Here is a 26222-nt window from a genome sequence, read left to right as displayed (position 1 = left end):
GCAAAACAGTACACAGATTTAGGCAACGTTTCGTAAGTAATGTTTTCAAGTTCTTTTATAAAGATTTCTTTACATCTAGAAGATTCTGCAACCTTAATTATCCTTCACCTTTTCATACAGAAATTACCATTATATTGATAAATTGCTAAACTTCTAGAGCAATTTAATAATATAAGTTTACCTTTTTTTTTAAATTAATAATGCTCTGTCTGTTATTAATAATGTAGAAAGATATAACATAATAATTATGATTTGGGATTGTGGCTTCTTTTTCGCAAAGAAAGAGAGAGATCTGAAATAAACTGGGCATTTTGAGAGTAAACCAAATAAACGTATTTTTCAAATATTTATTTGCAATTTTAATTCAAAATATCCATATCAAGTCACATAAGGAATGCGTATGAGAAGAAAGTGAAAATTTAATTAAAGCATAACATTTTATGGTTACAACAAAATCAACAGTGAAAAGTGAAATGTTCAATAATGTCTTCATTCTTCAAAAGTAAATATCCGTGCTCATATAATGCTTTATTGGCTCTAAAAATCATATAGTGATTTATTGGCTCTAAAAGTCATGTAGCGCTTTATTGGCTCTATATCACCATTAATTCAACTCCAAATTATCTGCGAGAAATCTGTAAATAAAGAAACTCGTGTTATTATATGAATCAATTCACAAAAATAAAATTAAATTACTTGAACAGTGAATCCACGATGCGTATTTTTCAAATATACAGCTATAAAAATTGTGCTTCCCCTTTTTAAAAGAATTTTATCATTTTGGCAAGTAATTCCAGAAAGATTTCATACAGTAGACTTCACTACATCCCTTATTAAAAAGGTAGGCCACATCAACGATAAAAACTCAATTTTTTTTTTAATTGGGACTAAACATCTGGGAAAAATTATGCGCATAAAAATATTATTGAATGTATATATTTAATGAATATACTGAAAATAATGATCAAATTAACGTTCGTGGTTTAATGTGGAACGTGCTACACAACGGGCATCTATAAAACGACGATACTAAAAATTTATTCATTGGGAGGATAGAAGAAAGGCGACTCAAAATCTTACTTACCAAATGCAATTCAATGGAATTGTGATGGAACAAAGGAGCAGATTTAAAATACCGAGCAAGTTAACGACAATTGTCACAGTAAGGTCGACTAAACCCTAAAATAAAGTAAAAAAGAAAACCAAAATAACTTTGAATTAATTGACGTAATTGAATTTAAATATATTTTCCTTGAAGATAGCAAAAATATTTGAATTGCTTAAACAAAAGTTATAAAAGTTATTCTGTGAGCACACATTTTAAAAAGAAACGAATTAATTCACTACAAATTATACTTCTAAAAAATAGATTATATCTAAAATTTTGTTAATTGTATCGCGAAGTCATGGTGATGTTTAAATAAATAAATCTTTATTTGTCGTACCAAATTTAAATATAGGTTTACATTGGTAAGTGACAAATTCCCTTCACGGCAGAAAATGCCAGGGGATTACCATAAAATGTGAATAAAAGAATGTCTAAAATATACAAGAAAGGGCAACAAATATACAATAAATATACACGAAAAGATGACATATAAATTGCATTACTCTTCACTACATTTCTGTCTAGAGTCCTGGCAATTGTAATACAAAAGTTCATCTTGACATCGCATCCACTGATCAACTTGTGAGAGATATACATTGTTCAATTGCACACACGCAGTTCTTGACAGAAATTCACACAACTGCTAGGCAACAGTAGCCTCAGCGAACCACACTGCGGTTTGTTTTCTATATTTTAGATCTTCTGTGAGCCTTAGTAGGTCAATTTCTATACGTGTTAGGCACTGAATTGATTCTAACGCACTAGCGGGTATAAACCTGTCGGCCATCTTCAGTCTGTTGGTCTTCATTCTCAAGGATTTTGTACCTCTTAATGCAGATGGCGGGATGTGCCACTCACAAAGCTGCCAGAAGCATGGTGATGATATCGTGCCAGTCATCATTTTGATTGCGGTTATTAATCGTTTCCAGGCAATGATGTCTGGTAAACGCTGCAGTTTAAGCTGTTCAGAGAGCTGCGTGGTCCTTAACTGTTGAGGGAGATGGTGCTTATGGTTTGCCCACTTCAGCAGCCAGAATTCACTTGCATATATTCTCCTAATGTCGGTAGGGGTGGCTGACGCCCACAATTCTGCGCCATACAAAATGACCGTATACACTGTGGTTCTTAAATATCGTGCGGTTGTTGCAGTCTGTTTCACGTGCAAGAGGTGCTGTTTTGTTGCCCAACGTAAGTAGTTCATTTTCTTTATAATCAGGTCAATATGAGACTTGAACGTAAGTTTCGTATCAAATGTTACTCCCAGATCTCTATGCGTCTCAACAACTGGGATAGGTTTGCCATTAAGTTTCGGGTGTACGAGCGTAGGGGATTTTTTGAGCGAGTACACCATAATTACAGTCTTCTGCGGATTTAGGGCCAAGACAAATTTGTCTAAGTACACGAATAAGTTCAGAAGCTTATAATTAATCTGTTCACACAATTCACTATTGGTCATGGACGGTTGGATGGGTGTTAGGATCTTAATATCGTCTGCATAAGTGCATACATCATCCCTACCCTTGCAGAACGGGATCATCATGGCGGTAAAGAGGAGTCCAGATAAAACTCCACCCTGTGGAACTCCTGCATGGAGTTGGCGTTGGAGGATCTGACTATCTGTGCGGTAATAAATGGACCGACAAGTAAGTAGGGCCTGTAGGAACTTCAGCAAATTTCCTTTTATTTGGAAGGCGTGTTGGAGCAGATGAAGTAAGGCATGTACATCCAGGCTATCGAAGGCTGCTTTTATATCGGCATAAATTATTGCAATTTCCTTTCTGGCTTGGAAAGCATTTAGTATCGCGGCTTGAACTGTGAGGAGGTTAGTAATTGTTGATCTTGCAGTTATTGAATAATGAATTTGTTGAGGCTGCCCAGCCAGTATCTGATTCGACAACTTTGGCAAAAGAGCTTTCTCTAGTACTTTTAACAGGGTAGATGCAGTAGATATTGGCCTGTAGTGCTCCACAAGGTTAGGCTTTGTAATTTTCGGCATTGGAATTACAGCGTACTTATTCCAGTTCTCAGGGAAAACTCGGCAAGCAAGGATAGAGCTATAAATTGCTTGGAGTGGTTCAATTAGGTAAGGGCTGAGACACTTTACCATGAAGTGGGGGACTCCATCAACTCCAGCTGTTTATTAAATTTGCATTCCAGAAGGGTGTTTAGTTGTTGAGTGGGTGATACGCTCAGTCGTCAAGAATATTGAGCAGTGCTTTTTTCCCGTTATTATTATTATTATTATTATTTTCTCCCAGATTGGGGGTTCCACTTCGTGACGGATATTGCTACCAAGTACACAGGGTGGTGACAGTTATATCTGGGGTTACTGTTGGTTGAGAAACTCTCTGACTATCGTACAGGTGTTCAGGATTACCACTTTCTGGAGTTTTTGTAGGTGTTCGCTGGGAGACCTATTGCTGCTAGGCTGTTTTGTAGGGTCTCTGGCACCATACCTGTTGTTCACAATATAATCTGGATGGTCGTTACTTGTTGCATAGGTCACATCTTTTTGATCTCCTGTTTTAGGTTCGTGTACTTCCTGATATTTTCTCCATCAGTTTTCTGCAAGTTGCCAGGGTTGAGTACCACTATGTCAATCAGATAGGTAGCCTTTTCCTTCTTGTCGACAGGGGTTATGTCCAGTCTGTTGTGAGGCATTGTCCTGTCCATTATTATGGCGCGATCCCAGTACATCTTGTGAGTTCGGATCTCTAGTACTGCCTAGAGTTCGTACTTTTACTACGGTACACTTTATTCTTATTATTGCTCTTATATTATTTCTCCCTGATTGGGGGAATCCACTCCGCGACGGGTACTGCTACCAAGTACACAGAATGATTGTAATGTCTATTATTACTATTGGCTGAGAAAATCTCTGACTATCCTACAGGTGTTCATGATTGCGACTTTCTGGAGTTCCTTGTAGGTGTACTCTGGGAGACCTATTGCTGACAGGCTGCTATGTAGAGTCTTTGGTACCATAGCGGAAGTTTACACGATGATCAGGATGGTCGATATTTCTTGCATATGCCACATCTCCTTGATCTCATGTCTCAGGTTCGTGTAATTCCTAATTTTTCCTTATGGGTTTTCCGGACATTGCTAATGTTGGGCACCGCTATGTCAATCAGGTAGGGAGCATTTTCTATCTTGCCCACAAGGGTTATGACCTGTCTGTTTTTGGCGGATGGTCTTATCCCTTATTATGGCGCGGTCCCAGTACAGCTTGTGAGTTAGTGTCTCTAGTACTGACAGGGGTTCGTACTTGTAGTATGGTACACTTTCTTTGGTCAACTGGAATTTCCTTGATAGCTTCTGAGGTATTATCCTTGCTACCTGGTCGTGTCTATGACTGTACTCATGCTGGGTGATCACCTTGCACCCCGCGGTGATGTGTTGGATAGTTTCTGAGGCCATGTGGCATCGTCGACATGTGTCATCTGACATTCAGGGCTCCTTTGCGATGTATTTTCTATAGTTTCTGGTGTTTATTACCTGGTCTTGAATGGCCAGCATGAATCCTTCAGTCTCGGGGAAGAGTGTCCCGCTTGAGAGCCATGCACTGGAAGCAATGTTATTGATGTGATCTTGATGGAGGTCATTGTAGTGTCTGCCACGGAGTGTCTTCTTTACCCATCTTTCTAAGTTCGTTTCTTGTCCCGTCTGGGCGGGAGGGGGTTCCACGCTTAGGTTAAGTGGGGTATACCACTTATCTATCTTCCTTATGATCTGGTGGAGTGGTGCTGTTTTGTTCTAGAAGTAATCTTCCAGGTTAACTATCGTTGTTTTCTGTTGTTCTGTCAGATCTATCAGGCCACTTGCTCCCTCTTTCCGAGGTATTATTATTCTCTCCACCGATGACGTCGGGTGGTGTTGTCGACTCTTGGTCATCATTGCCCTTGTCTTTCGCATGATATCTTCTAGCTCGGTGTTAGCCCAATCTATGACCCCGAAGGTGTATGTTAGTACTGGAGCTGCATGGGTGTTTATGGCTTAAACTATGTTCCTTACGTTCAATTTTGCTTTCAGCAGGCATCTGAGTCTCTGATGATATTTTTCGGTCAGGCACTTCTTGATTTCCTTGTGTTCCAACTGCTCAGCCTGCATAATCCCTAGGTATTTTTAGGTCTCTGCTTCTGTCATAGCTTCGATCTCTTTACCAGTCAGCAGCTGGTAGTTTCGGCCAACTAATTTTCCCTGGTACCGTGTGTGGGTCTTTCATTTTTCTAGACCAAATTCCATCCTGATGTCCTTGCTGAATTTTTCGGTGATCCGAAGTTGTTGCTTTAGTTGTTTCTCGGTTGCTGTTGTTGTTTCTCGCGTAGAGCTTGATGTCATCCACGTATATCAGGTTGGTGAGGTTGTACAGGTTCTTTGTTCCTTCTTTGAGGTTTTATCCATACTTTATGCCGTTGAGCATGGTGGATGGCGGGTTGAGTGCTAGACAGAACCATAGTGTGCTCAGAGCATCTCCTTGAAAAATTCCTCTTCTAATGGGGATTGTCCTGGTCGTGATGTTCTCCACCTTAATGGTTGTATTCCATTTCGCCATTGTTACTCCTAGGATTATTATTATTATTATTATTATTATTATTATTATTATTATCTCTTTCTTTCCTTTTCTTTTGTGTTATTTTTCTCTTCCCGGGAGGAGTCCTGGTACGAGGTGCGTGGTATGCAATTATTATTGTTCGAGGAGCTGTCTGACTAAATTAGCATAATTCAGGATCGCGATTTTCTCCATGTTCTTTAGTATATTGCAGATGCTTGACACCATGATTGGATGGTTGTCATTTGTTCCACATGCCACATCTCTTTGACCTACTGTCTAAGATCTGTGTACTTCCTGAACATTTTCTCTTGAGTTTTCTGGAGATTTGGCGGTTTCTAGTGTTGGGCAATGCTATATCGATTAGTTCGGAAGCTATTTCCTTCTTTTTGATTAGAGTTATATCTGCTCTGTTGTGTGGGATCGTCTTGTCCATTGTTATGGCGCCGTCCCAGCATTGTTTGTGAGTAGGGGTGTTTAGTATAGCTTAGAGTTCGTACTAATAATGCGGTTTACTTTTTTTTCATACACTGATATTTCTTCTCTACTACCTTATGTTTTACCCTGGCGACCTGGTTATCGCTATAAATGTGCTGCGAGTACGGTGCATCGCGCGGTGGTGAGCTGGATTATATTTCGATAATTGTGGCACCGTCGACATGTGTCATCTGTCATTCCGAGGTCGGTATATTTTCTGTAGTTCCTAGTGTTGATTTTTTTTTATGTAAACCCCAAACACGAGAGGTGTTAGAACCTATAGTACTTAGCACCATGCTTGGGTTCGAGGTTGAGAAGACGAAAGAAGATATTTGTTGACATTAGACTTGAACTTCTGTAGACTGTAATTTTCAGGAAATACATATAAAGGAAGGTTGTCCAAAAAAATAGCAGTTGAATGAGTAAACGAGGAAGATGAAAAGTTCGTTCTGTGAGTTTGAAGTTGGACAGTAAAAGGATGTTGGCTGGTGGCGTCACGTGTTCGTTGTGTTTTGAAAGAGAGAGCGGGAATTATAGAAGCCAATTCAGAAGAACAGTGCCCATGGAAATATCTGTAGAAGAGGCATGCAGCAGAAACAGTACGTCTATGAGACAGCGAGTGGAGAGACTCTATTAGAGATGGATCATTAATTAACCAAACTGCCCTCTTCTGAATGGAATCAAGAAGCCTGAGAGAGGTTTTAGGGGCGCCACCTCAGATGTGGGAACAATATTCCATGGCAGGGCGGATTTGCGATTTATACAGAGTGAGCAGCTGTTTGGAGAGCGAAAGAGAAAACCAAGTTTTTTTAGATGCAGAGGACACAATATTTGTTAATGTGCTTGTGCCAAGAGAGATTAGAAGTCAGGGTAATCCCCAAAAGAGATATATCATTTTGCCTAGAAATCGGAGTGTCACAGAAGATAAGCATAAGAGCAGAAAAATCCTTTTTAAGTGATATAAGACAAGACTGAGTTTTAGAAGGGTTGAAATCAACTAAGTTGTCTTTGCCCCACTGGAGAATTACCTGATTATCGGCATTTAAGGAATTGGTAGCAGACTTTCGAGAAGTTGAAACTGATTGAGCGGGACAAGGTTTCTCAAAATGGAAAGTAGAATGCAATGTGCTATCATCGGCAAATCTATGGATAGGATTTCCAGTCAATGGAAGAAGGTCATTAATATACAAGAGGAAAAGAGTGTGGGAACGAACTGAACCTTGGGGGACACCGGAATTAGTGGAGAAGTTAGAAGACAGAGAGCCATCTACCATCACCCTCATTGAGCGATCAGAGAGAAAACTGGATAACCAATTACTAAAAACAGTTGACAAACCATAAGATGGAAGCTTGTTTAGAAGACCTTTATGCCAAACACGATCGAAAGCCTTTGAGATGTCAAAAGCAACTACTTGTGCTTCACCGAAACTTTCCATTGAATTAGTCCATAAATGGGTAACATAAGCCAGAATATCACCAATGGACCGACACTGACGGAATCCATACTGGCGATCGTTGATCAGACGGAAGGTTTCCAGTTAGTTTAAGAGGCGGTGGTTAATTGATTTCTCCATTACTTTAGAAAGAGTAGTTGCAATGGGACGATAATTGGATGGGAGGAATTTGTCACCCTTTTTAGGAACTGGCTGGATATGAGCAAATTTCCAAGTAGAAGGAAACACACCTTTGGAATCAGAAAGTGAAAAAAGGCGGCAAAGAATAGGAGTAAGTTCAGGAGCACATGTTTTGAGAACAAGTGGAGAAATACCATAGGGACCTGGAGCTTTCTTAGCATCAAGATTCGTCAAAATCCTTCTGACATCCTTTTGACGGAAGATCACAGGAGACATTGAATGGAGCGTGTTGGGAATGGTGGAAGATGTTTTACCAAGATCATTAATACATGAGTTGGAAGAAAAATGGGATGCTAGCAGGTCAGCTTTATCCTTGGCTGAAGTGAGAACAGAACCATCTGGTTTGGACAGGCTGGGAGCAGAGATGGGAAAACGTTGAGGCCAACAGCTTTGGCAAAAGACCAGAATGCTCGACTACCTTTAGGGCAAGAAGCAAGTTTTCTACTCTTAGCCTGTTCAAACTCTAGTTTGGACTGATTAATAACTGCTTTTCAATTGTTGCGAGCTTTAGTGTAGGCAGAAAATGAAACTGAAGAATTAGAAACAAGCTAATTACGATATGCAACATTCTTCTCTTGAACAGCTTTAGCACATTTATTGGAAAACCAAGGTTTAGATAAAGGACAAGAATTTAAAGAGGAGTGTGGGATAAAGGATTCCATTCCTGCAAGAATAATTTCACTGACACGATCTGAGCAAACGTTGACATCAGAAGTTTTGAAACAGTAATCCGACCAAGAAAAAGAAAATATAAGAATATAAGTCTCGCAGGTCATCCCATTTTGCATTCTTGTAATGCCAAACAACACGATGTTTGGAATAGCCATGAGATAAAGGTTCCATTAGAGAAGAGACAATCGCCAAGTTGTGAACTGAAGTGCTTAAAGGACTTCTCTCTTCGACCGTGTACTTAGAAGGGTTGTTTGTGAGGTTACTTGGTCTCTTAAATGAAGGGCATGAATTCCTCGGGCTAGAGGAAACGTGTCCCGATAGTGTACCTTGCGTTGGAATTTTCCTTATTTGTGTAGACTTGGCTAAGTTCAGTGTTGTGCCTGCCATAGAGTGGCTTATTTGCCCATTTTCACTGTTCTAAATAATTCCAAAACTAGAGGACATAAATTAAAATTGCAGGGCCTGATGTTTACCTTAGGTTGTAGGAGGTTATCTTTTAGCCAGCGAGTCTTTGATAGCTGGAACAAGTTGCCCTCGAAGGTAATTGAGGCTGACAGTTTGAACTCGATATTTTTCTGCCATTGTTTCTTCCGTCTAATTTGGTGCTGTCTCATCGTTGAGGTTAAGAGGAGTGTGTCGTTTATCGGTCTTCCTTGTGGCCTGGTTGATTGTCGCTGTGTTTTTCTTCAAGTATTCTTCCAGGTTTTTAATCGGTTTATTCATTTATTCAATGAGGTCTGGCAAACCAAATTCTCCTGTTTTCCGGCCTATTGTTATTCTCTCGACGGCCGATATCGGTTGGTGATGGCAGGTGTCTATCATTATTGTCTGCTTCTTCTCAAGGTCTACGCCTGCTGGCTGGTAGTCAAATCTGTAATCCCAAAGGAGTACGTTAGTCCTCGGATGGTGCAGGCTCTAATGGCTTTGACTGTGTTCCCTCCGTTTAACTTTGTTTTTATTTCTCATTTATCGTCTCCTTGATTCCTTTTGTTCTAGATGTTCAGCTTGCATCATCCCCAGGTACTTGCTGGTATATAATGGCTCTCTATTATTGCTTCTATCTGTTTGTCAGTCGTCATCTCTTAATTTAGTTCCTTTTCTCAGATGCAATCCGTGGAATTTTGCATTTGCCTTGTCCGAATTCTATCTCGTAGTCAGTGTTGAATTTTTGGTTGAACCGGAGTAGCTCGTGTAGTTGCTTGCCGGTTTCCACATAGAGTTTGATTTTCTGCATTTACTGAACACCAGTTTAGAGTGGACGCATAGGTGCTTATTAGAATATTCATGGCGATTGCCCGTCTCTGATCAGCTTTTCTGGTCAGATTCCCAACAGTTCGGTGATATGAACTCTTGGGAATCATACCGACTACTTGTTGTATGGCATCGTTATAGCAGTTGCCCAAACAAATCATCTGCTGCGCTGCGCGCAAACTGCAAAGCAGTAAAACTGTATGCATCCCATTCAATCAGGAACAGAAAATGTCCTATTTCCATCAAGGCAAAGCGAAACCAACAACTGAAGACCGACTATGGCAGTGAGGCCTAAACCATTCAACAACAGTGTTATTAAATTTATACAACTTAATACTCAGCGAGCACGTGCAGTAACCGTGGAAATAAGGAAAAAGGCAGATAAAGAAAACATTGATACTACTGCAAGAACCATACACCCACTCCAAGAAAGTTAGAGGCTGTCCTCTCACATATAAAATAATTCAAGCAGATGAAGATACTAACGAAACAGGCCTACGCGCTCTGGATTCATTGAGGAATTTATTGTAGCTTAAACACAGAGCGTACAGATAAAGCAGAAATATATGAGCTTTCGGCTATATGGTAGCCTTCGTCAGAATTAAAATACATGAATGGCAGTTGGAATGAAGATGTGCACTGCCAGGTGCGTGAGACGCGAGGTTTAATTGTTTGTTGACGTCTGTGGCTGTGACGCATGATGACGTGGCCAGCGCTTGTCCAATGACAGAACTACTGACTCTGTGATCGGGTTGACTTGGTAACCACTGTTCCTGTTTAAGGATTTATCCGAAGATTTTATATTTAATGATTCCAACCAGGTACGCTTTAGGTAATGGTGGGATCTGTCTACCACCACGACATCGCGGTGTGGGTCGATGTCGTGGTGGGTTGTCCAGACATGTTCGGCGATAGCTGAGTGTTCTATATCCGCTAAACGGATCGCTCTTTTGTGCTCCGAGAGACGTTTCTCGAGTCGACGTCCAGTCTCTCCGAAGTAGCAGCTAGTGCAGTCACGGCAAGAGATGCGGTAGACTAAACCGCTCTGCAGAAGGGTGGGGACAGGTGTTTTCACGTTGGAAATGAAAGAACGCAGTTTCCTGCCTGGGAGCTGGATGCACTTTATTCCGTGCGTTCTCAGGATTCTGCCGATCTGTTGTGACAGGTTGGGGTAGTATGGGATGAATGCCCTTGTGGATGGCTCGTCACTGTTGGTGTTGTAGCTGGTCGTCACGATGTCACGTGTCTGTAGATCACACCTGTCGAGGACGTCAATGGGGTAGCCACACCTCGTAAGGTCTACTTTGACCCTAGTGACCTCTTTGCGTCTTTCATCAGCGGAGCTGGAGTGTGTCCAGGCGCGAGTAAGCAAGGTTCGGGCCGTGGAGAGGAGGTGGCCTCGCGCGTGTGCTGACCGGAAGTTGGTAAACTGGCCAGCACACATGGGCTTACGATAAACTGTAGTCCTCAGGTATGTGCCTTCACGTCGGACAAGTGTGTCTAAGTATGGTAAAGAGTTGTTCGACTCCAGCTCAATCGTGAATTTTATGAAGGGCGATAGTGAGTTGAGGTATGATAGAAGTCGCTGACCTGAGTCTCTAGGGATGACCACGAACACATCGTCAACATAGCGACACCAAAAGGCGATGTGATCAGGTGCGTGTGCAAACGCACGTCCCTCTAACTCCTCCATCACGATGTTTGCTGTGACTGAGCTGACCGGGGAACCCATGGCCGTGCCATGTATCTGCTGGTAGACTGAGTCACTAAATATGATCGCACCCCCTGTTAAGCACAGTCTGAGGGCGGTGGAAATGTCATCGGGTGTGAGACCAGTTCTTTCGTTGAGGGTTCTATCATTGTCCAAGAGTTGTTTTGCACAAGAAATGGCAAGTTCCACAGGGATGGAGGTAAAGAGCGATATGACGTCGAACGATGCCATAACTTGATTCTGCGAGATGGATACAGTGCGAATCCTCTTTATGAATTCAACACTGTTGGAAACGGTGTGGATGGTCTTGCCAACCAGAGGAGAAAGAAGTCTCGAGACAAATTTAGACAGCTCGTAAGTCGGTGATCCACAGCAGGATACAATTGGTCTCAGTGGTGTGTCTTCTTTGTGCACTTTCGGTAGGCCGTAAAACCGTGGGATCTGACATCCGGAAGCACGGAGGTGATTACGGGTTGACTGTGTGATCTTCCCTTGTTTCAGCCAACTGTTGACGAGGATATTCACCTCTGATTCCCATCGTTCTAAAACTCTGTTGGGGTTGATGGTCAGGGGTTTGTATACAGTAGTATCCCGTAAAAGTAGTAGCGCTTTCGCCATGTAATCAGTGTGATCCATTACAACCGTACGGCGGCCTTTGTCTGCCGGTAGAATGACGATGGACGAATCCTGTTTCAATGCCTTGAGGGCAGAGAACTGTGTACGGTTGAGGTTAGAAGAGACGGGGCGAGCACGGTGTAGAACTGCAGCAGTCTTCAAGCGGATTGTGTTGGCTACATCTTCTGGGAGGCGTGATAAGCTGGCTTCCACACCTAAGGCGATGTCGGTGATCGGCGGGTGCTTAGGAAGAACGGCAAACGTCATGCCAAGAGTCAATAAGTTTACTTGGTCCGCAGATAACTGTTTGCTGCTTAGGTTCAATACGAAGTCCGTGGAATTAGTGAGAGGGGTATTACATTGGCTGCGCAATTGACGGGATTCATTAATCAAATTACAAAACTTACGTTTCTGTCGGGTACAATAAAGATCTGATTCTCTGATGGCCTGGTGACATAAAGTGTTGACCACATCGGTGTAAACGGGATCGGGAATCAGAGTCTTAAGGTCGGCTAGTGGGGTTGCCTTGCTCGCTGAAGCACGTTGTATGTCATGATGGAGGCAGCCGATCCATATACGTAGGGTTTTGAAGATACTCCCTGGGCTGCCATAGTCATCCGGAACCCGAACATAATGCTCACCAAAATCTCTTCTCTCTGCACAGTTTGGGCAGTGTGTGCCCATGTAATTGGCCCCAAAGGTGCCTTCTATTTAATGTCACTCTATTGTAGACCCAGACAAGACATCGGCCCAGCTATTGACTACCTAGGAACAGTTAGGACTACTCTACCTAACGCTAAAATCATCCTGGGGGCGGATGTTAACTGCCGTTCTCTTGCTTGGCACAGCCTCACAGCTGACCAACCTGGTTGCCATAATGGTCGACATTTGGAAGACTTTCTAGCCACCTCACCATTTAATATAATAAACAGGCCCAATAACCTCCCAACATTCTCCAGTACTATGTGGGAGTTTACAATAGACATAACAATTGCCACAAGATCAATCTCAAGTAAGGTGTCGGGGTGGCAGGTCAATGAAGCCTGGACCACCATCGACCAAACAGCAATTACATTCAGCCTCACAAGAAATATAGAATCAACTCCTACTCCGCACTATGATATCAACTGCTATGCCATCAGCAAAGCCAATTGGGAACTGTTCACCACCTCTCTCCAGTCAACAATCATGGATCACCCTTCTGATATCCTCTGTCTGAATCCAGAGCAGAATCAAAAGCTTGTCACTGACATCATCACTCTCTCCTGCAATCAATCTATGCCCAAGAAAACACCTCTTCCAAGTGCTGTACCATGGTGGTCTCAAGAACTGGAACGCCTACGCTGGACTGTTCATAACAAGAGGAAAGCTTTTCAGAGAGCTCGCACCTCTTGACCAGCTACTGATGTGGAAGCCCTCCGTGAAGACAACAAGAGAACCAGGAACCAATACACTTCCATGATCAGGCAGCGAAAAAGAACTACATGGGAGCGGCTGGTTACCACCTGGTAACTAGGACCCTTGGGGAGTGGTGTACCGAGTTACTACCAATAATCTGCCAAGAGGAGAAGTAGTCGATTCCACAATAACACCACGAGGAATCATGACAACGTCATGGGAGCAATCCATGATGAATATCTTGGATACTCTCTTTATCAGCGACGCCGATCATCTCACAACACAACAGCAGCAAATTTCTCTAGATAATGACAATTACCACATTGACTCTGTAGAGAAAGAATTTAACACTGAAGAACTGCAGCAAGCCCTTGGCAAAATGAAGGATAAAAATCCCAGGAGTGGATCGCATTGAACCAGAAATACTAAAAAAGGTCGCCCAGGTAAATCCACAATTTTTGCTTAACCTGTTCAATAAATGCCTAACCCAGGGATCCTTCCCAGAAAGCTGGAAAATAGCTGAACTAAAGTTAATACTCAAAAACCCATCGAAGCCTCCGGAACAGCCGAACTCATACCGGCCCATTGCCCTCTTGTCCACATTGAGCAAGCTACTTGAACGCCTCCTCCATACCAGACTCCTAACACACTGCACAGAAGCTGGCCTAGAATCCAATTCACAGTATGGATTTCGCCTAGGATGCTGCACAGAAGATGCTCTCTACCAAATAACCCAAGCTGCAGTCAGCACTAATTACAAGTACTTCCTCCTCATAGCCATTGACTTTGCCGGGGCCTTTGACATGCTCTGGTGGCCAAGCATTCTTCGCAGGTTAAGACTGGCATGCATACCTGCCAACTTATACAAGTGTATACAAAGCTACTTTTCCAACAGGAAGATCACCATCTCCTCACCATACCAGAAGCTCACCAAATCTATCTACAGAGGCTGCTCACAGGGCTCGGTCCTCGGTCCGTTCCTCTGGAACATCGTCCTTGATGAGTTACTTGGCCTGGATCTGGGCCCTGTTACTATCCAAGCATTCGCAGATGATATTACCATCTCCATCGCAGCGGACACCAGAGCAGCTCTCTCGGGGCCACTGGAAATCAAGCACTACAGATCTTACAGGACTGAGCGACTCTACACAAGCTCAGGATTTCTCCACAGAAGACACAATCCATATTTCTCAAAGGCACCCTACAAATATCAAGGCGTCCTCAGATCAAGGTACAAAGAAAAACCATCAAGCTAGTAACTTCCCTAAAACACCTGGGTATCATCCTGGATTCGAAGCTCTCCTTCTTCCCGCACCTCTCATACCTTCAAGAAAAAATCAGAAATTATGCAGCCCTAATCGTCCGAGTAAGCAGGTGTGACTGGGGTCTGAACCGGAGACCAATCGAACTCCTGTAAAAAGCTATATTCCTCCCTGTTATTACATATGGATCCGGAATTTGATACCACAGAGCAATAATTGTTCGCAATAAACGTAAACAAACTAGAAACAATTCGGCGGAGTATATTGCTCGCCATTACCAGGGCCTGCTGCACAATAAGCTCTCCGGCCCTCCAGGTTCTTGCAGCTGTCCTCCCCCTTGATTTGGAGGTTATCCGTCGAGAATTGCACTAATGCTTGTCGCGGGGAATCCCAGCTACCATCTTAGGACATATCATCAACACCTGCACTGACTGTAAGCAAGAAAAGAAGAAACTAGCTGCCATGCTACTACAAATCTGGCAGACAAGATGGGAGGAGACGGACAAGGGCCTAATAACTAAGAAATTCATCCCGGATGTCAAACTAGTTTACCCAAAGTCGCCGCTTTGGTTCTCTCCTGGCCTCTACTGTACATATATTATAACTGGACACGGCTCTATAAATCATAAGTTGACTACCTCCGGAATCATCAATAACCCCTGCTGTACATGTGGAGAAATTGAAGATTGGGACCATCTTTTTTATAACTGCCTAATTTATGACGATCTTCGAGGAACACTGCACCAGACTCCAACACATACCTCAAGGACAGGAGCACCTGTTCATTTCTGACGAACAACATTACAAATTACTAACGGAGTATGCACAGAACCTCTTTGCTAGGCGCATGACTCTACAACCAACTCAAGCTAGGGATAAAAAACTGTGAGGGACTTGCTCAAACTTGAAATAGAAAATCTGTACTTGACCGTTTTGCCAGCATCGACTTGCTAACCCTGGAACATCCAGGGTTAGCAAGTCGATGCTGGCAAACCTGTTACCTGTTAACTTTCCACATGGTTGGGTAGCTCCAGTGGTCTTGACCACTCCACCGCAAAATATAAGTCACACTCAGCACTCTCGCTGAGTGGCTTCTCTACCCTTCTGGAGTTATCCCCTCCCCCCTTTTCTCCTGGTGGGGCATACGCTCCACTGTCAATTTAGGAGATGGCGTCACCTGCATCCCCTTACTCTTACTTTCATCCCCCATCTTCTTCAGTACACCCTGTACTGCCGCACTCTACCTTATTTTTATTTTTTTATTCTTCTTATTATTATTTTTATTATTTAATTAATTTATATATATATTATTTATTTATTTATATATATATTTTTTATTTATTTATTTATATATATATTTTTTATTTATTTATTTTATATATTTTTATTATGAATATTATTATTATTTTTTTTTTAAATTGGTCTCCGTTCAGCCAGCTGAGGCGACCCTGACGGAGACCTGCAGAGAATAATGGGCTGGTAACCTGGGGTCCCATCAGCGATCCCACGGCCAAATGCCAGGACACACAATAGAACCCAATACAATACTGCACATTCAACACGCTACACTTTTTCTGGAATTTACAGTGTTCTGTATTTCTTCACAGTGTAAATATGGCGCAGATGTGGGCAACCACAGGTGGTGCCCGACCATTAGCACTATGCACACTATGCCCGACCACTCGTTGTGCAGTTTGGTACTTACCATTTTATGTGAACGTGGTAGTGCAGGGGTATCGTCAGTGTCGTCCCTTGGGTTCGAATCCCGTCGATCACGCCTACACTTCATGCGTTGGCATACCTTCCCTATGGATGGCCATTAGCGCAGGTGTAGTCGAAAAAGTTGCATTTGGTTGGTCTGGACAGTTTTTCCCTGTCTTTGTTGTAGCCATATGATTTGACAATAGTCTCCCACTTTTCTCTCGGAGGCAATTGCCGCCTTTTCGAACAGGCTTTGAACCTACAGCACAGTGACTTTATGCTACGCCACACTCCATGCAGTTGGGTCAATGCTTCTGTTCCACTTCTTAATTCTGTTCTGGAGTTGGATCTATTTAACTTCGGCTTAAGTCCAATGATGCTTTTAGTTATTTGTAGCAGCACGAGATCGCGCAACCTTCTCTCCTCAGCCCTCACTTTAACCTTGGGGAGGGAAGTCCAATTATGCAACCTTCTCGATATTGTTTCTTGCTGGGAAGGGACTCGAAATCAGGTCTTCCAATTAGTCAGCTAACGTTGTACCCACTCGGCTACCGCGCCTCTTTATTATTATTTTTGTATGTAATATTTCTTATTTCAAGTCATATGGGTTCATTCACGTTTGGGAAAGACGCGACTCTGGACAGCTTCACGGATTGAAGGATGCACCGAGCCTTCCAAAATAAAAGCTGCTTTAGCTTTTTTCCACAAATACATAGTTTTTAACTTCCCAAATATGGGAATATCTCAGTCGATGTCGAAGACAATTTCAAAGTCTCATATAAAATTTTAATCAAAAGCATAGTTCTAATTCGTGTTAAGGTTGGAAGAAGAGTATCGGAAGCTAAATTGTTTTTACAGAAAGCACATGATTCAAAGTACAATCTACTGCTTACCTCAAGTACAGCAGGGAGTTCGTAACAAATAAGCACGTCTAAATCTAAGTTGAGAATTGCGAGTAATCCTTCACACGGATTTCCATTACACGTAATATTTTTTACTGGACAATCGGTACATGAACCACCACTGGTTGGGCACGCTTGCACAGTTCCTAAGATACTTAATATAATTCCAAGTAATCTGTTCACGACTGAAATAAAAAAGGGAACATAATTAAAATTATAACTTAAATTTCTTAAGGAATTTATAAACGAAATTAGGTAATTATGTATAGATAAATGATTTTCTCGGGAAATAAGAAATTGAACAATAATCTAGGAATTTTACAAAACGATGAGTTGCATTCTTCAAGAAAATGTGTGTAAAATGAATTTTTCCTTCAGTATTCTTAAAGAAGTTTAGATTATTCCCAAAAAAATTAAATCTATTGTCATCCTCAGAACGTCGGAAGTTTTTAAAAAGAGAATTACATTGTACAATGTAATTCTGCGGTGTAATTCTCTTTTTAAAATTTTAAAAATTCTCTTTTTTTATTTCTCTTGTTAATATATCTATAACAATTATCTTGACATCTATTGTTTCTGAAGATCTTAGGTATAGCTTAGCTTAATTTTTCAGCGCTCACCTCATAGTAATCCGCTTATTTGGTGGAAGGTTTTAACACATACATAAGCCGACCGGGCTAGCCGGGTGGGTAAAGTGCCTGCCTGGCAACCCAAAGGTCGCGGGTTCGATTCTCCCCTCGGGCTTGGATCAAAGTACTGCAAAAACCTTGGGAGGTGCATTATAACCACAGAAGCCTATGCGCCAACGACTACCAAAAAAAAAAATAATAATAATAAAAAATAACGACATACATAGTGGTTATGAGATTCTAATAACTTACGGGGATTATAAATGTAAAAACTAAGTTATGGGCTTTAAAAGATTTTCTAAGAAAGGAAAGTGCACTTTCCATTCTATGGTTGTCTTATTAAAATAAATTAAATGAAGTGAGATAAAAGCTAATAGCCGCGCACGAGCGACTTTCGAAATCGTCTTCGGTTAGCTAGAGTGGGGAGGGAAGAGTACGCGAGTGTGTTATATACGGGTTGAGTTCCCGAAATGCATTTCAGTGCACGTGGAATCTTAATACGTGCTAAATTCCAAATAGAGAAGTTGGCGGGAATCTTTTTGTTTAATACGTTAAGTGATGTTTGGCGCTTAAACCACTCAATGACGAGGGGTACGTTTTGAAGGATTTCATAGCTGGAATTTAGTTTAACTATTGTGATCACTGAATCGATGAGTGGGTTATGATTATAAGATTGTACGTGTTGTGTTAGTTCTGTACTTGCTAAATTAAATTTGAAGTTATTAAAGTGGTAGTATGCACGCGTGTTAGAAATTTTTGATGTCCCAAATTTTGCCGTTGTACTGGCTATGTAACATGCTTAGCAAATCGGATTGGCATCTAATCAAATATATAATTTTTTTATGATCTCGTGTCCCATACTCGTGTTTTGTCTTGTATGAATTGAATTTAGAACTTAATTTGTTATAAGATGTGAATATTAAGTTGATATCTGTATTCTTAAAAATCTGTTGAAGTCTCCTAGCATATTGTTGATGGTATGGGAGGGCGATAAGGGGTTTGTGTATCTTATTCTTATTCACGTGGTTATTAATTTTGCACGGGTTATTAGTGTTATTATGGACTTTGGTGATGGTTGATTTTATTAGTTGTGGTGGGTATTTTCTGTCGATGATTTTTGGTGAGGTATTGCAATTCTACAGATAGGTCTGTTTGTGTGTGATTATATTTGATAGCGTTGTATATCTGATTGTATAGAACTGCTTTTTTTGATGTATAGAGGATGGTGTGAGTGGTAAAGTAACAATTTACGTGTATGTGTGTTCTTTCTGTATATTTTGGTGCCTAAAGATGCACCTATTTTGTATATAGTGAGGTTTAGAAAATTAATTTTATTATCGGTTTCTACTTCGAGGGTAAATTTGAGTCTTTCATGTGTTGTATTAAACGTGTTCAGTAAAGTATCGATGGTGGTTCTGTTTCTTATTAAGAGGACGTCGTCCGCGTATCTCATATATAGTTTAATCCCTGGGGGAAAGGGGTGGAGTATTTTTCTTCAATAGAAGCGAGGTAGGTTTCGGATAAAGGGGCAGAGATACCGAGGCCCGTGGGAAGGCCGAAAATTTGTTCGTAGATGTTATTTTGGAATTTAAATTGTTTGGTGTCAAGTAACAGTGACGTCAGTTCTAAAATGTCATTAATGTTTAAGTCGGTACGTTTTGTCAAAGTGTCGTCTTTAATTAATAGTTCTTTAAGAGCCAGTAGCATGGTTTAGATATGTACGTTTGTATATAGGGAGACGACGTCGAAGGACGCGAGAATATCGTTTTCAGATATGGTCATGGAAGTTATACTTTGGTCAGCCTATTTAATACACACCCTCCAGCAAATAGGCGTACGCTGTAACATTCTCCCACACATTTTTGGAATAGTCAAACTCCATAAACAAGATTATCCTTTAAGGCCCATCGTTTCCTATAAACAGTCCGCCTATGCTAATCTAATCTATCCGTATTCCTCATCAAAATTATTTCACCTTTAATGAGATTTTCTCGGTTCAGGGTCTACAATACTAAACAGGCACACGAACGTATAATTCCATGACAATATCTGAAAACGATATTCTCGCGCTAAATCTAATTTAGCGAGTACAGAACTAACATAACAAGTTCAATCTTATAATCATAACCCACTCCTCGATTTAGCCATTAGAGTAGTTAAACTAAATTCCAGCTATAAATTTCTTCAAAACGAAGCCCTCCTCATTGAGTGGTTTAAGCGCCACACATCACTTAACGTATTAAACAAAAAGATTCCCGCCAACTTCTCCCCTATTTGGAATTTAGTACGTATTACGTTTCCACGTGCACTGAAATGCATTTCGGGAACTCAAACCGTTTATAACACACTCGCGCACTCTTCCCTCCCCACTATAGCTAACTGAAGACAATTTCGAAAGTCGCTGGTGCACAGCTATTAGCTTTTATCTCACTTCATTTAATTTCTTTTAATTAGACAATTATAGAATGGAAGGTGCACTTTCCTTTCTTAGGAAATTTTTTAAAGCCCATAACTTAGTTTTTAAATTTATAATCTTCGTAAGTTATTAGAATCTCATAACCACTATGTATGTGGTAAAACTTTCCACCAACTAAGCGGATTACTATGAGGTGAGTGCTGAAAAATTAAGCTAAGTCATTACATCACAGCACATAAGGTTGTTGTTATTTGGTTTTTAGGAGCATTAGCAACTTCTTTGGAAGAGTCCTCATATACAGATGACTATCTAGATAATATTATTCTTAATCCAAAATCCTTGAAGTTAGATGACAGCTACGACGATAAATTAATTCTTAATAAATTAATTTCATTTATCGTTGAAGGATTAAATTTTAATTGAATTCAAGCATTTTAGGATGCTGTATGAAAACAATGAAGAAAAATGCTGTCTCTACTTTACGCCTGCAATCACAATTGGAAGCATTTCCTGAAAAAGCGAAATACCATCGGAACAGCTTTGATAAAATTCTTAATAACCAGCAATCAATGAACCTAGCATTGACGGAACAGATTATGAATTAGTTATTCCAATAATACAAATCGCGCTATATTAAAATCATTAATACAAACAAACTCAGTACTAAGAAATATACAAGTTTAAAGGAAGTTATCGACGGATTCAACGAAAAGAAAAAATTGATCAGATGTGTCCTCTATTTTTACCCTTACCTTATTTTACCCCTACCTAACCTTATTGTCTTTCAGACAGTCCTATAATCTGAATTGAAGTTACCCCAAATGGTCTAGACGAAATCAAACTATTCATCGAAGAATTTTAATACAAAATTTAAGAGATGAACACACTTTAAACCATCTAAGATCTGATTATCCGCCTAAAAACCCTTCCCTTAAAAGATATCGTTTCTACTGTTCCTACTGCAGACAAAAATCCTCATGATCGCTCTCATTCCTGACATGAAGCCCTGTATCAAACGAAGGCCCACGAATGAATATAAAACAATTACATAGATAAAAGGGAGAAAAAAGCTGAAATAGAGAATACCGACCTACCCACTGTTACCAAATGTATGGATGCAGTATTAATGCGTGCACCTATTTCACCTGCTTGTCCAGACAGACCGATGTGAAACAAATAGATCTAGAACTTACCCATGCATCTGATATAAGGGGTTTTACAAACAGATCGATTGAAAAAGTGGAACTAGAAATAAATAAAAATACATTTTCTGTTTATACTCAGGGACGCCCACACGATCAGAGGAGTTATTGAATTACTTATTGCTAATAAGCAATTAGATTCAATATTGGGCAATGTCCCCTGATCTTATAATGAAATTTACAGATTATAATAGGAACTACACAATCGAAATTCTTCAGTTGCAAAGTAAAACACCCATTGCGTTAGATAGGAAACGCTCTCCCTCTTATTCTAGCGGACAAAGCAAATACTGTACTAAAAAACTGGAATTAACTGAATATTTAAAAAAAAACTATAAATTATCAACACCTTTTTAAAAAAGTAGAAGTTATAGATACAACTTATGCACGGCTGCAATTAAACATAAATTCTTCGTTTCGAGATTGTCACAAGACATTACACAATGTAATATCGTCAACAACTTTGGGGATGTTTTAAATACCTTGGTTAATATCCGAAAGCTTAAATTTAAATGTTCATATTGCACTTTTTTCTGTATAACCTAGATGTGCATATAGTTATCAGTCTAACACAGTGGCCTGAAGGGACGGTAATCCACTCCTTCGATCCAAATCTCATTCGTAATAAGAAAACTAGTAAAGTCATGTTTGAGTAATAATCAAGTTTCAGTTGATCAACCTCCTGTTACAAGCCTCTCTGTTTATTAACGAAAGTATTGTTAACATGCAACTTCTTGAAGATTACAATACTATAGCGTTTTCAGCAACATGGCTAAGCGAACACATTTCTGATGGATTTACCGAGGTCCCATGTTACAATATCATTAGACATGTCAGGAGCTGTAGAGGCAGTGAGATCTTCGTTTTATACCACAAAGCCATTAAAGAAATTAGATCGGGATGTTTTTCTACTCTTAACACGTTTATTTCTTTTAGTCAAAAACCTTCGATATTGAACTCTATGGATTGTTGTTTAGAAGATTGTTTTGAAGATATCTCGCCCGATTGTGATATAGGTAATCTGAATCGTCCATGCATATCGCTTCTAATAGACCTACATGATAGAAATACACTTACTCTTTTAAATATAATGTCCAAATAGTGAACCTAACATATTAAAAAAAAAAACCCTACACGTTGGAATAATACCCTTGACATCTACTTTTCAAATGAAATTATTTCTCCGGAAGTAGTTAATAATTTGGTTCCTTCGGTCAAAAAAGCTATTATGCTTTATCTAAATTGTTTGAAATCTTTTCGTAGCGACGAACATCAAAAATACAATTTCAAGAAAGCTCACTGAGAACAGCTACTCAGTTGAGATTTGAATAAATTAAATCTAATAGAACAACCTGCTTTTGAAAATGTCAGTGCATCGATAGATGCCTTCTTCAATGACTTAATGACAATAATTTGTGAGAAAGCTCCATATCATTGCAAAAGGAATATTAAATTCCCATGTTGATCGTGATGTGGTCTCCTTGTTGGCAAAAAGTCTAAGCCAAACTACATTCCAAATTTATCAAAACGAAATCTTCACTTACATATAATGACTTTAGCTTAACCGAAACAAAGAAATTGTTTAAAACTTTTTTGAATAAGAAGTATACACACTCTGCTTTCAACAGAATTAAATCTCATAATGAAGTCAAACCATTCTGGTTTATGATCACCTCTTTGACGTCAACTAAGACCTGAATTATTGGATCAATACATTTGAACGGTGGGTATGTAAGAGACCCATCGGCAATTTCGAACGTTTTTCGAAAAAATTTAAATGGATTCCGATTAAATGTAACTAGAATATGATGGTTTACATTTCCCTTGCAGAAAAACCTTTTCAAATACGAAGATCTACGAGACGGATATAAAGACTAATCGAAAAACAAAGCAAAGATTATTCTAAAGATACAGATCAAATTCCACATATATTTTGGAAAAACGTCTCAACATTTTAATGTCTAAAGTTCTACACTTTTTTTTAATCTATCTGTTTCATCAGATATTTATCCCTCTGTATTCAAATCTTGTTTTATTTTCTCTATTCAAAAAACGGAAGCTAAAGAAAATTTAGTAATTATAGGTCTATTAAAGTAAGAGGTGTCGCCCTGTTTTGTATGTAATAATAATGAAAAATAAATAAATAAAATAAAAGCATTTGTAGGTGAACACGTTGAAATTGATTCTACTTGTTTAAGGATGAAAACGTTCAAAGAACAGTGTTTGAAATTTAGTTTTTGCAGAGTAATTAATATATGAAAAATGTTTAAGAAATCTAAGGAGAAGAAAAGCTTACTTCTACAAGTAAATAAAATCGAAAACTGTTGCGTTCCCATACCTGTTGTGGATATATTTTCTAAATACATTACTCGACAAAATTAACAGAACACAATGTTTTTTATGAATATTATATTGTGAACCGTGTTGTCGAATGACAATATTTGATATAATATGCATCATGGCATTCGCATTGCGAGTATCCAATATAAATCGATCTACCACTTACAGAGCCTTACATTATGCAAATTATTCATGTCATGCTTAAGATATCCTGTCATCTTAGGCAGAACCCTAAGATGTTCTGTTATCAACTGTGTCTTGAAACGTTTCCAACCGGGCCATATTAAGAAGGCTCAATTCAAGTTGACTCTACACAGAGAAGTCTTTGTTTGTATCCCATTAACCCCGAACCGCCTCACAGTTCATCGAAATTGATGTCATGAATATGTGACTTGGGGCCCTAACAAATGAGGTACGGTTCTGTTCTCTGATGAGTCTTCTTTTAGCCTACGAACAGATTCTATACTTTATTTCATCTGGAGATAACGAGGAATGCGGTACAATCCCTTCAACAACAGAGAAAGGGTGGTGGAGGCGGCGTTATCGAGTGGGCCAGATTAAGGGTAAATGGCAGCACCCTCCACTTCATGTTTTTCATATGGGTATGGTAACTGCGCAGAGCTACCGAAAACGAATCCTCGAACTCGATGTGAGACATTTTAGGGATGCGGTTGGCCCAGGTTTTCTTTTTATGCACGACAACGCCACTATACAGAAAGTCATGTGGTTGAGAAATATATTGAAACTGAAGATATCCAACGACTGCCGTGGCCAGCACGATCAACAGGTTTAAATCCGTTTGAACATGGGTAGGATGCCCTTAAGCTTCGTATTTTAAGCCAAAAGCCAATTCCGCGGTCATTTGGTGACCAGTCAACATCTGATTCTGGCGCTAGTGGAAGAATGTCATTTGTTGCCCCATAATCTTGTAGACACCCTTATATCATGCTTAGTTCACAGGTGGCAGTTCTGTTTATCTGTTGGAGGGGGATCATATGCCGTCCTGATATCACGTTAGCATATTTTGAACATCTTGCATCGACTTTTGTAATGTGACATTTTTGGTAATTATTATACAACACCGATCGATATTCCTTATACCAGTTCGAAGTTTCCCTTTGTCTCTTAATTTGATTGTTATTCTACGGTACACCAACATACCAAATTTTGTCTCGGTTGTCGCAAGCTGATAGAGTTACACTACATTTTCTACGTGTTCTGTTATCGGAAGTGTATAAATTAATGGACGGATAAAATTCCCTATGCATTTTTCTGACCGTTTAAACCTATATCTTGCTAAATAAAGTATTTCAACATACTCGTACACGAGATATACACAATGATATCAAAACGGTCTGAAGTAAGTAATTATTAATTATTTTAAGAATTAAATTATCAAAATTAAGATCAGTAATTTTTCTTTAGGAATAAAATTACAAATTTCTTACGTCCAGTAATGAGAATGCAGTAGTCTTCTCCGGATTTAACTTCGCAAGGAGGAGTATCATCGGAACAACCGGGATTCTCAGGGCAGCGTTGATGAGAACATGATTGAACAGTGAAAGGATCCTCACCTAATATAAATAATAATGAAATAAACGTATAGTTAATTACAATGAATTCTGTTTTGTGATATTAACACAGGACAAAATCACATACTAAATATCGAATTGAAGATCACATTGTATTCACTGATTATCCTGAAACACTGATTACTTCCAAAGAAGTTTGACTTACCTGCGCATTGATATATCAGAGCGCAGAACACTATCAGAACAGCTAAACCTATGATTCCTTTCATGGTGGATCGTTCGGAAATTGTCTTGGTGACAAAGAATTTAAATGATTTCCAAGAGCTCCCTGGATTCTTTCTATGGAGTCTGAATTGGCGTTTTTATAGCAATGTGAATGATCCAGCAGCCAATGAAGATTTTCCACGACGGACGTTTTTCGGCATGCGTATCAGTATGAATGACGTATTAACTAGAGACAGACTTTGATTCATTCTCGTGTATTGAAATATATTAACATGAAAGTATATTGGCATATTGCGCTGCATTGGCAATACCTGTAATGAATATGACGTGCGTTGAATAATGAAATAAAATCTTTTGTATGTGACATAACGCAATCAATCATAATGACACTGTACACAAATAGACAGACACATCCACGAAGCAGAATGCAAAACGAATAACAGATGTTGTGTGAATTCCATTATTATAATATTATATTCAAAAGAATTGAAGAATTGTATTATTATTTTTTTTTTTTTGGAAAAAACAAAATTATCTCATTCTACATTTAAAGTGCTTCAGCCACATGTTCCATCTTGATCCGTCTCTGTGTGTA

At 39.7% G+C, this 26222-nt stretch overlaps 1 protein-coding gene across 1 annotated transcript; it reads right to left on the bottom strand.

Moving 5' to 3' along the window:
* Positions 1 to 448: 448 nt before the first annotated feature.
* LOC150077998 (uncharacterized) lies at positions 449 to 25726 on the bottom strand. Its single transcript, XM_090385022.1, has 5 exons — positions 25608 to 25726; positions 25319 to 25444; positions 17275 to 17468; positions 1085 to 1179; positions 449 to 635 (listed from the first exon to the last, which is right to left on the bottom strand). Coding segments are annotated over exons 1-5 (480 nt in total). The 5' UTR covers positions 25672 to 25726; the 3' UTR covers positions 449 to 634.
* Between the last annotated feature and the right edge of the window lie 496 nt (positions 25727 to 26222).

Source organism: Mastigoproctus giganteus, chromosome 11 (assembly GCF_048544385.1).
Source record: "Mastigoproctus giganteus isolate SK-2022 chromosome 11, ASM4854438v1, whole genome shotgun sequence".
In the NCBI taxonomy this organism is placed as follows: domain Eukaryota; kingdom Metazoa; phylum Arthropoda; class Arachnida; order Uropygi; family Thelyphonidae; genus Mastigoproctus; species Mastigoproctus giganteus.
This window is presented reverse-complemented; position numbering and strand designations above follow the sequence as displayed.